The following is a 14,244-nucleotide window of genomic DNA, read 5'->3' on the forward strand; positions in this document are numbered from 1 at the left end:
CTTTTCAATGTTGACTAATCTTCCTATTATTACTTTAATAAGTTCTTAACTATGTGTAACACAATACACTAGCCAGTAATGAACACCATAATTTTAAAAAGCCCAAGGTGATGTGTTCTTTGAATAGACTAGCTTTTCTTGTTCGACCAACAATCAAAACTTTTCTTAACTTAATTACTATGATGTAAGACTGTGAAAAGTGACTAATCTTCATACTGGAGAAACTGGAATCACAAAATGTAGGGAGTTATCTTTCACTCAGCAACTTCCCATAAAAAAAGATTTAATTGTACTACCTGGATATGACAGCTGCTGATACTACCGATTGCTACCTTCAGTAATTGTTGATCAATTCATTTTGGGAGTTGGGTTTGATTTGAGCTAGAGTATGTTTTTTCCCAACCTGCAAAAGTTGTATCTCATTCTTTCAGTTGCGGCACACATGTCAAGAGTATAAATACCACCATCCTCCACTGCTGTGCTAAGCTGGAACCTTTGCGCATCTGATCAGGGCTTTAAATGACTTCTGGATACTCATTTTAATGCACAGTTCAGAGCAGCTGACACAGCTTCCCTACTATCAGTGCTGACTAGATGGAGTAAAAGCATACTGCATTATAAGGGAGGGATGCCAAATACAGGAGACGCATACAAGCAGTCCGAGCTGTCGGAGCTTCTCGTGAAAACATTCATCACAAGGAAACAAATTCCACTGCAGTAAGGCACATATCAACTCTAGTGCCCAGTTATCATCATTCAGTGTTGACATAATTAGTTTATTAGTCGAATGACATCAAATCAATTGATAACAATTTTGATTAGGCTATAGATTGGATTTGAATTGTCTATCCTGTTTGAACACCAAGTATTTGCTAGTTGCAGAATCTCAAATGTGTTGTTTGTCTGTGTTTCTTTTAATTGTAAGTGCAATGCTCTGATTTTTTGGACTGTTGGCCAGGGAAAAAACTATCTGAAGATATCATCTTGGCCTCTGTTACGCAGTGACGGGCACTTTGGCATGACAAGTGTAAGCGTCAACACTAAATGAGTGATTATCCAATCATTCACATAATCAACAGCTGTGTTCGCATTAATGACAATGGATCAATAACAAACTTGTTAGTTGCAATCATGTTATCATTAACTAGCCGCAGACATAACTTTACACTTTCCTCCAACAGGGTAACAACGAAGACCAGCCTCCCTGAATGTACCTGACCTACACTGGTGGACCTGGAGAGGAGCATACATCGGCCAGCCAGTTTGCTCCCACTAAAAGCTATTGTTTACTATTAGTGATGTCACCAGCACCACTTCCCGGGAGGGCCTCAGGGGGGGTGGGAAAAACGTGGAGATCAGCAGAACTCTATGACAAAGAGCTAACAGCTCACTAAACTGACCCATCGGCTGGCGGCCCAACCCCAATAGATGTTGGATGCATACTCCCACTATAGCCAACAGAGCAAAAACAAAATGCACAACACCACACACACACAGGGAGAGAAAGCAAAGACAGGGGAATACAAGCAGACTTAAGGAGAGAGGGACAGACAGACAACACCATTAATCAATAAAGTCATTATCGAGCACTGTGGAAAACACCCTGCTGCAGTCTTAACCATAATTTTTGTGCAACACAAGTACAGAGCTAGGTGCTTGCACAATCTACAGACTATTGTCACACTGTTTTGCATTTTCTTTTTGTGTTTTACATTCATACAGGAGCCTGCATCATGCTCTACTGGTAGTGTAACAATTGTGACAGATGTAAACCAAAACAAACAGATGAGCAAACTTAATCTAAAAAAACATTAACCCACATACTCTGAGTAAGGGGAGGATAGACAACAAATTTGTGTGGCACAGTCTCAAGCCTTTAAATGCAGCAGCAAAACTGGGACGACCAAATATACTGTATGATATACTGCACTGTCTGATAGCAACCTAGCAGTGGGTGCTTCATGGCAATCGGAGCTCTCTGTTATTTATTTGCCAATCAACCGCAGTTTATATTTCAACACAGGTTTGCTGAAGTGATTGGAAAGCACTGATTTGTTTATAAAAGCATCCAGACACACGATGGCATCCACACCGGTTTAGTGCCATGCACGGTGTTGTGGTGATACTAAAACACAATAAACAGCACCACAATAGCAGTTGGTGCCAGCCACTGTTGCCATCATTGCAGTGGGGGAGGGGGGTCATGTAAAAATGGGGTTGGGCTTTAGCCTCTAGCTCATACCCTAGCCAGGAGGACATCTCAACCTGTGCAATAAAGCTTCCTTCTGCTCTGAAGCTACTGACCACATTCCACTGTATTGGCCTGCTTTCCTTGCAGGTATGTGGGATTCAGGTGGAGGGGCTTGACGTAATGCTCACTTCTCTGTTTCACTGCCAGAGTACGTCAAATTGAGAATAGGAACCTCTTTATTATAGAGGTACAAAAAAACCACAGGGGAATTCTGTCTTATAATGACACAACAGCAGAATACCGGCAACTTATATCACAATGGATTAGGATGACAGACTGATCCTTGTCTACCATTTAGTGTTTTCTTCAGGCCATGACACATTATTTAGCCTGCCGGTCTTAGCAACAGTGTCCAATCTTTGACTTTAGCTTGACAGATGCCTCAGATAAGGTGATTAGTTGACGAAGCTAAGGTCTTGTCTAAATCCAGAGATTGTTTTAATAGGTGTAGGAGAAGGTTAGCTTTAAAGGCTTAGAGGTAATAGGGATGTTGAAAGGTGTACAGGGATCACCGAGGACTGTTCCCTGGCACACAAACAGTGGCAGGCCTTCTCAATCCTTTGGACAAGTACTACTTTACTGTCTGCAGAGAACTCCATTACCCATGCTGAGATCAGCAGAGTTTCCATCAAGATCTGATGTCCTTCCTTAGTAATTAGATTGTATAACATAGTTATTACTGAGCACAGCACCACAGGGAAGTGCTTTACTTGGGAGCATGCAAAACTTTCATCAGACTGTGGGGTTGTGTTTCAGGTTAATATCATCATAACTAAATCAGGAAACCTTAATAAAATGTTGCATTTTATTACTCAATGTGTGCATGTGGAGTGCAAACAGTGCATTAACAGAAGATAAAAGTCGTTGCATACTATACCTATCAGTGAAGCTGGACTGTGTGTCACTCATTGGGCTTCCGGTTCTAGATTTGCAGCAAATTATATCCGATTAACATTTTCCAGAGTGAGATGAGGCGATTTCCTGGAGCGTCCTTCTCTGGCATTCGTCTGAAGTGGGCAAGGATTTTGAGAATGGTGTTGAAAATAAATGGGACACTGTTGGGTTGTTGCAAGGCACGTCCAAACACTGGTAGACACCAAAATATTACCTACAGGCTATCTGTTCACCAACACTCCCTGCCAAAGCTGAGCAGCTAGGAATCTACAGTGCAGACCTTAAAAAATTAATCGGGGCCTCTGTCGTATTAGCTGTGCAGTCAGATGATATCCTACCCCGGCTATAAACAATATTTTGGCAACCAGAATAAATATACTGCGTCAGCTGGTACAAGTTGTCGTGCATGTATGAACTCCTTGGATGGATCCTGTGCATTCACATCCCAGTTTCCGCCGATATGAATTGTGTAAACAATATGTATTCCAATGTAACAAACACCTTGGCCCTGCGATGGAGTCCGTCTGCCACCACCCCAGCTCGGCTGAATGGCCTCGGTTCCTAAATGATCTTTGAAGATGCTGGAAATTCCTCCAGTCCCATTTGGTATTCCCTGCTCCCAGAAATGCCTGTCTGTGACTGTGAGGACGAGTCTCCCGTGACCATGAGAATCGCTCAATACCGAGTTTAACCGACCCGTGTTACAAATTAGCAACGACTGCAGCTAATGTTATACCGGTGTAAGACGTTAGATTCAACAAACTGGCTAGATGGTCGATTAAAATAAAAAAAGCACAGTTGCCTTTTTTTTAGAAAATCCTTTCTCAGTGAAAGCTGGCTGGGGTTGAATCTCGCCAGCTACCAGCTAACAAAACAGATGAGCTCTTTCAGCAGAAAACTTTGCTTCGTATGCTCTTGTTTCGAGTGCAAACTAAGCAAACTCCCGTTCACAACAATGAGCCGGCCAACGACCGAAATATAGATATACAACACGACATGAATGTTGACTGGCTTGCTATATGTCTCCGTGTTATGTCCTTCAGAAAGTCTCCTTGAGGAAAGAAAATCCAGTGAAGTCGGTTAGCACAGCGCAACGTTCCTTGACTCCATGTTTCCAGAATTCAGTCGTTTCTCGGCAGAATTCCCGTGGATGGAAGCAGCTAGCTATGTGGCCAGCTAACGGGACACAAAGTAACACCAGTCCGCTGTAAACACTGGCGAAAGGACACCGAGGCGGTTAAAACTTTTAGCGAACATCAAACGCTGTTTTTTTCAACGCAAGACGTTGTTTGTACAGGAATATAACTTGCGGAAAGGAACCAAAAATCCCACTTTCTGCCGCTAGCAACGCCCTAGCCAGCTAGCTGTTGGAGTCCAGTAGCGCTTCCACTAACCACTTCCGCCGGGAGATGGGAAAACTCATTTTGTTTCAGCATGTTTGGGAACAGAATGCAGAATGACCCCCCCCCAAATGATGACAAAATAAAAACAAAAACTATGATACCACCAAAGATACTACTACTAGTAATGTTAGTATAGTATTCAGTAGTATAGTATGTTGTTTATTGTATTTTTATTGTAGGTTGTGAATGAAAAATAAAATGTTATATATTGGAATATTGGACCTGAACCGATTAACCGATTAATCATTCAGCCCACTGACCAAAAAAAAAAAAGAAAAAAAGAAAAGAAATGGAAAGAGTCTTGATAATCGAATAATCGTCTAGTATTTTTTTTTTTTTACAGAAAAAATGCAACAAAATTATAATAATGATAATAATAATATTAATAATAATAATGATGATGATAAATCACTGGTTCCAGCTTCTCAAATGTGAAAATTTGTTTTCTTGAAGACATCACCTTACACCCTGCAAAGTATGTATCATTTTAGAACAAACTATTCACCGATAATGAGGATATAACTTTTATTTAAGCCCACATACATACAGTTAGACTATTAGTAAGATGTTATTTGTCGATTAGTATAGTATTCAATGATACTGTATGCTTTTAATATATGTTATTTTAGGTTATGAATAAAAAAATGCAGTGTTATATAATGGACCTGCATGATCAGTCAATTAATCACTCAGTCAAAAAAATAAAATAAAAAAAAATGGAAACAGTCTTGATAATAAAAAAATGTCTAAAATTTTAACAGAAAAAATGCAAATAATAATAATAATAATAATAAATCACTGGTTCCAGCTTCTCAAATGTGAATATTTGCTTGTTTTCTTAAAGACATCACCTTAGACTCTGGAAACTATTTGTTTATTATTTTAGACCAAATGATTAATCGATAATGAGAATATAACTTTAAGCCCAAATATATTCACTTAGACTATTAGTAAGATATTATTTTTAGGTGTATTTGCTAAATAATTGAGTAGTCGATTGACAGAAAATTAATCAGCAGTAATTTAAACAATCGATTAATCATTTAAGTCAGGTATCAAGCAAAAATGCCAAATATTCTTTGGTTCCTGTTTCTCAATATACATACATACATATATATATATATATATATATATATACATATATATATATATATTAAACTGTGAAGGATTTTTCACTATTTTCTGATGATTTATAGACTAAACAGTTGTATCGATTCGTAGATAATAAAAGTAATCATTAGTTACAGCCCTAGTTATTTAGATAGATATTGCATTGTTTATGATTCCATGTCAGGGAACCAGTCTTAAAATTTTCCCAGTAAGCAGGCACTGTTCTTCAGGTGGCTGATGAACTTGATGGTTATGTGTGTTGTTGTGTGGTTATTTCATGGTTTTCGTGGCTCTCTTACTGTCTGTGGTTGGTCTGCGACTGGGACAACAGTCATTATGTTCATTATTTACAGCTTAAAGTCCAGTCCTTTGTCCATCATCCACAACTAGACACTCCTGTTCTGATAAAACTATCTTAACCCATCCACGGAGAAAGCTTGAAAGGCAAACAGGGAAAACACACTCAAGAGGCTGTATGAGTGTGTGTGAACGTGTTTAAATGACAGAGAATGAAAATGCAAAAGATACTTAGGCTTTCGTTCATGTCTTTGTATTTGTTTGATATCTGCAAACTATTCTCAATCAGTGCATGTCAACAAAACTGCAATCAATATTAACTGATTCCATTAGCAGTCCATTGAGCGTTTTTTAATCACTGCACATTCGCGTTTTTATAATTTCACCAAACTAAGAAAAGAAAATGCACTTAATATCACAGCATTACCAACGCCATAATATAGGATATGGTTAGTGGTTGGTGTTTTACAGGCAATCTTTGCACCACCACAATGAATCTGTTCATATCCTGTTTACCTTTAAATAGCTGGTGTTTGTGTACATGAGTGGACTATGTTCAGTTATTCTTCTCTACCTTCTCTCAAGCTATTTTGTTTGCTCTGATCCTTTTACCCATTTCGCATACTAAGTGAATGAAGTAATGCACTGTATATGATTATCTTCACCGTGTTGTGCATTGCAGTCCTGCTTCATTATTTATGTTTCTGGCAGCCGAAACCAAACTGTGCAATCCTTCAATATACACAATACACTGTGTATTACATACGGTGTCATACACAATATTAAACTGAGTGCTCCAATACATGAAAACACCTTTAATGCAAACATATTTAAAATTGAATTCATGTCGAAAAGGACGATAAAAAGTTAAACTGGCCAACTGTGATCAACTCAAGTAGAATGTGACACTATTTTCAGTTGTCAATGACATATTTTCTTTCATCCTTTTAATGTCTTCATACAAGCACTGCCAAATGACTCATGTCTCCTCACTGATCATTCATATATAATTGATATGACACCATCATGTGGACAGTTGAGGTAACTTCAGTCTCAGTCCAATATTACATCACAGTACTTGTGGCATTTAATGATGCAACTGCAGCTCATCCTTTAGTTTTAGTTGAAATTTCATTGATTAAAATTTATTTGAAAGCATACAAACAATCCATCCGCGACTGAAAACGGTTCGTCATTACGTCCTTACGTTGGAGGGTTTACAGTACAGCACGGGACAAAAAACAAACGAAAAATTAGGAAAGTACATTCAGATAACTAAGGCACACACCAGTTAGATTTTTACCTTCTTGAAGACAACAGTGATGCTAACATGATTCTCAACAATGGCAGCCATGTAAACAGACTTTGTATGAGCACAACACATCAAATGTCAATCAAATATAAATAGGGAAACAAAGGGATGGCAGGTTTTTGAGCACATGACTGAAGACATCCATGTGCAGTACAATAAAAAAAAAAAAAGATATATCATAATAATAAAAACACAGATATCAAGTCTGAGCATGAGGATGAAACCTGGAAGTGCGGTAAGCTTCAAGGCATCAAACAAATCCAGTCATGGAGCAGGCTAAATTGTAATATAATATTATCTATGCATGACACTCTACCTGTCTTTATACACATCTGTGTTCAGTGTGGTCGGAATCAACACCACAATATTGAGATGAATATTTTTTCTGGTAATTAATATGACATTATAGCAAATGTAGGCAAAATCACACATTAAATACTAAAACTGTCAAAACTCTTCACACACATCAATCGAAAAATTTAAATCACTATTTTTGTATGTTAGTGTGTTTGGGATGAACGAAGCAGAATGTGGCAATAACAATAACCCAATATGATTATATCATGTTGAAATGATTTCACTGACAGTTGCTAAATGATGACTAACTATAGTGTCACTGCCTTGTGTTTAAGGAGCAGCGTGTAGGCTTTAGTGACATCTATTGGTGAGGACTGCAGCCTGCAACTAGCTGAAACGTCTCTGTGCCAGGCATTAACTCCTGGGTAGTAATCCGCAATGTTTGTTGTTCAGGAGGTTTTTACCAGGGGCTGAATTATCTAGAGGTCTCTTCCTCTCCAAAACAAATAGACCAGGTGGTACTTTTGAATCCTTGCTTTTTAAAATAAATCTACCGGAAAAATATCAGAAGAGGGAAAAAAACTACTCTCAACATTTTCACGCGAAGAGTTTGCCTAAAATGAAACTCAAATTACTGATGGCAAGTCATGACGCCGCCAAACGTGAAAGACTGGCGTGCAGTAGAGAATCTCCAGAAAAGTCTGCACTGTTTTGTGAGAGATCTTCAGATATGCGCCACACAACTTAGGTCACATCGCTTCCAAATCCATTCAATTCATCACAGAGGGGGCGCTAACTACAAAGGCAGATGCGAAAAAGCGAATGGCCCTGTCTGGAGCCAGTGTTTGGTTTGTCCATTTTGGGCTCCTGTAAAAACATGGCGGTGCAACATGGAGATCTCCGTCAACAAGCACCCGCTCCCTATGTAGATAAGAGCAGCTCTTTCTAAGGTAAATGAACGAAACGAAAAAACAATTCTTATTTTCAGGTGATAAGACGCTAAAGAAAACATACTTATTATATTATATTCCACTTCTGCCAATATATCCCCCTAAATCCTACACACGTGACCTCTGAAACCCGGCATAAAACTCTAGGGGCTAGAAACAAAAAATGAATGCATGATTGCATAGGTTTTCATTTTGCCCTAGGATTTAAAGGTGGATACAAAAAAAAAAGAACTGAAGAGGAAGTCAGATAGCTCACAATAAATTGCATTTGATTGTCATGTCTAACAAGATCTCAGTGAGACTGAAACATGACTCTGTTAAATTAAATTAACTGGGAGCTATCAGCACAGAGTGCAAATCGTTTGAGAGGAAACACTTCAGATAAATTAATATAATAAGTACAAACTCTGACACCATTTCATTAAACATTTCAAGATATTCATCGTTAATATAAATATCCAGATGGACTGCAAAATAGCATTACCAGTGTAGAACTATGTAATTGAGTGGTTCCTTTCTGCGTATCCCTTTACATGAGGCGAGTAAAATAACTGAAATGTTTTTTGGGCAGGCCCTGCGATAGGATTTCACACAGCAGGCAAAAGTTTATAGGAACTATAAACTAAATCTAACAAAGTAATCAAACACATCACACACATTTCTCTGGAACTTTCTGGTATGACTTCATCTCCCTGAGTACACCTTTCACATCTGCTCAGTTTCCAATGCACCGAAAAAAAGAAAAAAAAAAAAAACAGGGTTCCAAGGAAACCACTCCTAACTTTTTTTGAAATGACTACAAAATTTTCTCAAGCAGGACAGGCATTACATGTAAACTGTCTCTTTCCTAACATCGAGCTCTCCTTTGAAGCAACACCACCACATATGACTAGGCCACAGTTCACTGCAACTGAAAGCAACATCTGCTCATGTGTTTATAGAAAGTGCTTTGGTTTTCAGTGACATAAACTACGTCTGTGTTGTTAACTGCACATTTTACTCAGTAATCAAACACATGTTCAGCTGCAATAGCTGCATAAAAAATGTTTTTTCTTTCTTCCAAAAATGCACAGGTGTTAGACCTTACAGATGTCACGAGACATCACTCTGAAATATCCCATTTTATATCTGTTTAACATACAAAAAGTTGATTTTCTTTGCACTTTCCCTTGTGCGTCCAAAGTGAAAAACACAGACACAGATTTCCTTTAGAGAGGCACAAGCCGATCAGTCCTTCTTTCCGTCATGACCATTAGCTGCCACTATCTCTTGCTGGTCCCTCTTCTGTTTCTGCCAGCTCTTGCTCTTCCGAATGGCAAATCGAACAATGTCCACCATAAACACCCAGGATAGAGCGTACATAGCCACTCCCCCACACTTGATAAAGAATCTGGGTCTTGGGGAGATCAGCTCACAGTACAGCATTGTGCCTCCCACAAAGACTCGCATCAACACAAATAGCAGCACAAACAGGACGTCCACAACGTCCCCCAGCAGCGTCCCGTAATGTCCTGTCTGTTTGAGGAACCAGCGTGCCTGCAGGAGGGGGTTGGTGATTTCGCTGCCAAAGAGTACCGCGCAGGACTCGATGCCAGACTCCCCCAACCACAGGGTCAACAGGATTCCCAAGATGCTCATGGTGTGGTGGGCCAGCATAACGGGTCCCTCTGTGCGGAAGTACACACACCAGGCCATATCAAAGATAAAGTAGCCCAGGCTCACCACCATGGCACCTATCTGCAGAGGAGTGTTCTTAGTGCCTGGCACAAAAACAGAATCAGACAGTTCTTAGTTAGCATGTTTTTATGCAAGCAAAAACAATCATGAAATCACAAATATAATACGTGCTATCATTGCAGCATGAGCACATAATTATTAATATCAACATGTAAAATAAACTTTCGAAGGAAGCTAAAATCATTTGGTCACTGATAAATAGTTTATTCACATTTTAAAATCTTTACATTTGGTAGTTTGAATCAAACTGTGCACACTATTCACTGTATCAAGAAACACTAAACATTTTCAACATGCTAAGCTATGTAGAGCTGAAACGATCAGTCAATCACGACAAATATTAATCTGCAACTACGTTAATACTCAATTTGTCTTTTAAGTAATTTTTCAAGCAAAAACACTGATATAAAAATCCCCACAGGGTAAGTGGGCTACCTGGATAAGTGAAAGGCCAGGGTCCATCCACATAGCCTATGTATCCTGTGATGCAGACTGCCAAGATGCCGTGTGCCAGGGTGACAAGTCGACAGTTCCACTCGGAGCTCCTGGACCCGTTAAGGTTACACAAGATAAAGTAGAGAGAGACCCAACAAGACAGGCTCAGGAACGCACAAACCACAACCAGTGCCATCTTCTCTTCTACAGACAAAAAAAAGAAGAAGAAAACAACAACTAAACCAACTTACAGTTTCTCTCAAAAATCGTGCCTGTCAGCAATCATCAAGCCAACTTTGGATCACATTCCACAGAAAACAGAAAAATGCATCGAGGAACATCTTGTGCTGTAATATCGCTTACAGTAGAAAGAGACAGCATTACCGTCCAGAGACTTGGACTGTGCAATCCTTTGTAAGTGACCAACAATTAGCCTTTGCTTGAACTATAATAGAACTATAGTTGGCCGGTTGAGGGTCTGGTGGGGTGAGGGGGACGTCTCTTCTTCTGCTGTGACGTTTGTACTAGGAGGTGAGACCATGCAGATGGTTGGGCCCACCCTCACTAGACTGGAACAAGAAGTCTCAAAGACTTCAAGCAAGTTTCAAAACTAGATGAGAGGTTACTGGGTGCAGGGTCTCAGACAGTTCTCATCAGAGAGAAAGGTTATTTCAGTTGTTTTTAAATGACATGTGTCATAAAAATATTATTGTTGTTTTGCTTGTGTAGATACAAGGATGTCAGGGGGCTTGGAGAGGGGGAGCTGTAATATTACAGTATATGTAGCAGGACAACTCAGTTTGTTGACAACTCAACTGTTAACTTAAACTGTATGCAAAACAGAGTGGCATTTACAAACTGTTTTTTTCCGCAATTAAGCATTTTAAAATGTCAGATAATACTGAAAAACTGCCCTTACGTGATTCATTCAAATTGCAGTCCGAAACCCAAAAGTAGTTAATTTACTATCATATATGCTATGAAAAGCTAGAAAAGCATGAAATCCCTGTGTGAGATAATCCGGAAATGTTTAGAATGTATTGTCTAAAAGTAACTCAAATTGTTATTTAATTACCAAATAGGGCTGCAATTAACAATTATTTTCATTGTTAAATGATCTGTCAATTTTCAATTAACCCATTAATTGACCAGTGTGTCACAAAGGCTTAAATGTTGTCCTCAATTGTCTTGCTATGTCCACAACCAAAAAATATTCAAGTTAACTGTCAAAGAGGAGTGGAAAAACAGAACACATTCAATTTTAGGAAGCTGGTATCAAATAATTTTGGCTTTCATTTTCTTAAAAAAAAAAAAAAATACTCACAACAATTATTCAAGAATAAAATCAGTTGGTGAATAAGTTAGCCCAATAGTTGACGCCTAATCCATTAGTCTTTAAAGCTCTATTATCAACTTGTCTTGATCACTTCACTTGTAACATAAAATGGCTGCAATGGGTAGGTGAAATACTGGGACTGTTTGCTGCTTTATAAATGAGAGCATATATAGAAGTTAAGCTTGGTTAGGTATTATTTTGTCAGGAACAACCCACGCCTTAACACAAACACTCAAAAAACAAACATAAAAAGAGATAAGAAAACCAAACCCCAAAACAGGATCCAAAACTAACAACCTACACAAACAAGGTGTTATGCATGAAACTAAAGTAAACACCAGAAAAACCAGGGGCATAGTAATACATAGTAATACATAGTAATTTTAATGTAATGCAATATAATATGTGTTTTATAACCTCTGTGTCCTGTGTGGTGCTGCTGTCTTTGCCAGGAGTCTCAAGTTAAACAGGTTTAGTAAACTTTCCTGGTTAAATAAAGTTATATATACACACAGGTGAGACAAAGGAGCTGTTAAATGCATTTTGAATAAGAGAAATGGAAGTCGTTTGGGTTTTTAAAATGCTCAACATGAGAGAGAGGTACATTTATAACGCTTTAATTACGTTCCCATGGAAACCTGTAAAAAGAAAATACAGGACAAGCAGTTAGCAACTAGCTAGCCGGATTTATGTCATCACTCACTAATGTGTTTTCCCTTTTTAAACCAAGCTAGCTCCCACAGAGGGCAGCTGATGTTGGCAAACTGAAAGGGCAGGAGGACAAGGGTTTATCCCTCCATTTAAGAGGATGCTCACTGACAGGCTAAATACCCTGTTAGCTGGATCCGTTGTGCTAGGCTAGCACTCTAACCGGTAGCAGGCTAGCGTTAGGAGGCTAACAAAGCGTTTTCCTGTGGGATTGTGACGCGTCCACAAACGCAGTGAAATATATTTACCTTGGTGGTGCACATGTGGCTGTCTCTTCGTTTACATCCCGCGTGGTTTGTGTCCTGTGACGATGCGTTTCTGAGGCAGACTGTTAAAGGTTTGCTAGCAGACACAGTGGCTGCTATTTGTTGTCTTGTAACGTTACGGTGTCTCCGCCGGTGGCAACAGCAGCCTCCTCCAGCATCCCTTCAGTCCCGCACCACTTTATTGGTCGCGCGCTGTACGTACAACTGTCACAACTAACGTTAGTAGTATTAACGTGTATTGAGATCACGCTATATTATCACTTACTGCACCGTAGTTTAGAGATAATGGCAAGCTTGTTGAATATGTAAAAGTAAAATGCATGTTTCCATCCTTCCTGGTGTCTTCCCAAAGCAATGGGAAGTGGCCTTATCTTTTTTAACAGTGGCGACACCCTGTGGTCAATTGTAGGAATTACACACAAATTCCCCTCCAGAAGGGCGACAAAATGGAAGAACTACATAATTATTAATTATTCATATTACAAATATTCTAACATGTGGAATAGGGGGGGCACACAGTGGTTTTATGGGAGGACATCTTATCTGCATGACCTGGATTGAAACACTGGTGGCAAGTCCTGCACAAGCAGTGCTTTACCCATGCTCTACCCCCCCAGGATTGGGTCACTGAGGAGATATTTTCCACATGAACTCAATGAAGCATCACATTACCATTAGAATTGAATATTAGATTCCTGGTGGCTGAGGGTTTAGGGTTTAGGGTTAGGGTTAGGGGGTTAAGGGGTTAGGGTTAGGGCTGTTTGTGTAGCCATACATTCCCACCTCGAGTCCAGCCTGGAACCTTTGTTAGTTACCTTTCTTTTCACTAATTTATCTGTGAGCTCTCTGTTGTATGGATTGGATTACTGAATCGGCCTACTGTGCCAGGGGCCCAAATGTAGAGTGGGTCTGTTGCCCCTTACCTGCAAAATGCCCCTTTCATTAACACATACTGACTAGGAAGAGATTAAAGATGACCACAAAGAGATGAAAAAGAACTGCAAAGAGACACAAAATAACTCCAAAAAGGGGCAAAACAGCCACGAAGAAAAACAAAATGACCAAAATAAAAAAGCATAAAATTACCTCGGTGAGTCACAGAACTTCTACAATGACAAAAACCACAAGGAGATGCATTACAACTACAATGAGATGCAAAATAACAATATAAAAAAAGCTAATCAACTACACTGAACAAAAATATAAACGCACCACTTTTGTTTTTGCTCCCATTTTTCATGAGCTGAA

General features: G+C 39.2%; 2 protein-coding genes across 7 annotated transcripts in view; both read right to left on the reverse strand.

Annotated features, from left to right (window-relative positions):
• arhgef12a (Rho guanine nucleotide exchange factor (GEF) 12a) overlaps window positions 1–4,563 on the reverse strand; it is a 45,772-nt gene extending 41,209 nt beyond the window's left edge. The window contains exons 1-2 of one of the 4 annotated variants that reach the window (XM_049576048.1): window positions 3,647–4,563; window positions 3,129–3,258 (exon numbers count right to left, since the gene is read on the reverse strand). In XM_049576048.1, coding sequence (XP_049432005.1) covers window positions 3,129–3,160 — 32 coding nt within the window. In that variant the 5' untranslated portion in view covers window positions 3,161–3,258; window positions 3,647–4,563. Of the gene's footprint in view, window positions 1–3,128 lie in introns of all 4 variants that reach the window. The other 3 variants (XM_049576049.1, XM_049576050.1, XM_049576051.1) reach the window with 3 other exon arrangements.
• Window positions 4,564–7,424: 2,861 nt separating this feature from the next.
• Window positions 7,425–13,343, reverse strand: tlcd5a (TLC domain containing 5a). Of its 3 annotated transcripts, none has more exons than XM_049577445.1 (3): window positions 12,979–13,343; window positions 10,687–10,890; window positions 7,425–10,274 (listed from the first exon to the last, which is right to left on the reverse strand). In XM_049577445.1, the coding sequence occupies exons 2-3, from the start codon at window positions 10,880–10,882 to the stop codon at window positions 9,742–9,744; spliced, it is 729 nt and encodes a 242-aa protein (XP_049433402.1). In that variant the 5' UTR covers window positions 10,883–10,890; window positions 12,979–13,343; the 3' UTR covers window positions 7,425–9,741. The 3 variants fall into 3 exon arrangements, with proteins under 3 accessions (XP_049433402.1, XP_049433404.1, XP_049433403.1); XM_049577447.1 differs by lacking the exon at window positions 12,979–13,343 and adding an exon at window positions 11,071–12,184; XM_049577446.1 differs by lacking the exon at window positions 12,979–13,343 and adding an exon at window positions 11,050–12,184.
• Window positions 13,344–14,244: the final 901 nt, after the last annotated feature.

This window comes from Epinephelus fuscoguttatus, linkage group LG5 (genome assembly GCF_011397635.1).
Source record: "Epinephelus fuscoguttatus linkage group LG5, E.fuscoguttatus.final_Chr_v1".
Lineage (NCBI taxonomy): Eukaryota > Metazoa > Chordata > Actinopteri > Perciformes > Serranidae > Epinephelus > Epinephelus fuscoguttatus.

Excerpts from the sequence above, each read along its gene's own strand:
- tlcd5a (XM_049577445.1), bottom strand. The coding sequence starts at position 10,882 with ATGGCACTGGTTGTGGTTTGTGCGTTCCTGAGCCTGTCTTGTTGGGTC. Across the intron at positions 10,275-10,686 it reads CTGGCCTTTCACTTATCCAG|GCACTAAGAACACTCCTCTG; the intron begins GTAGCCCACTTA and ends TTTTTGTGCCAG.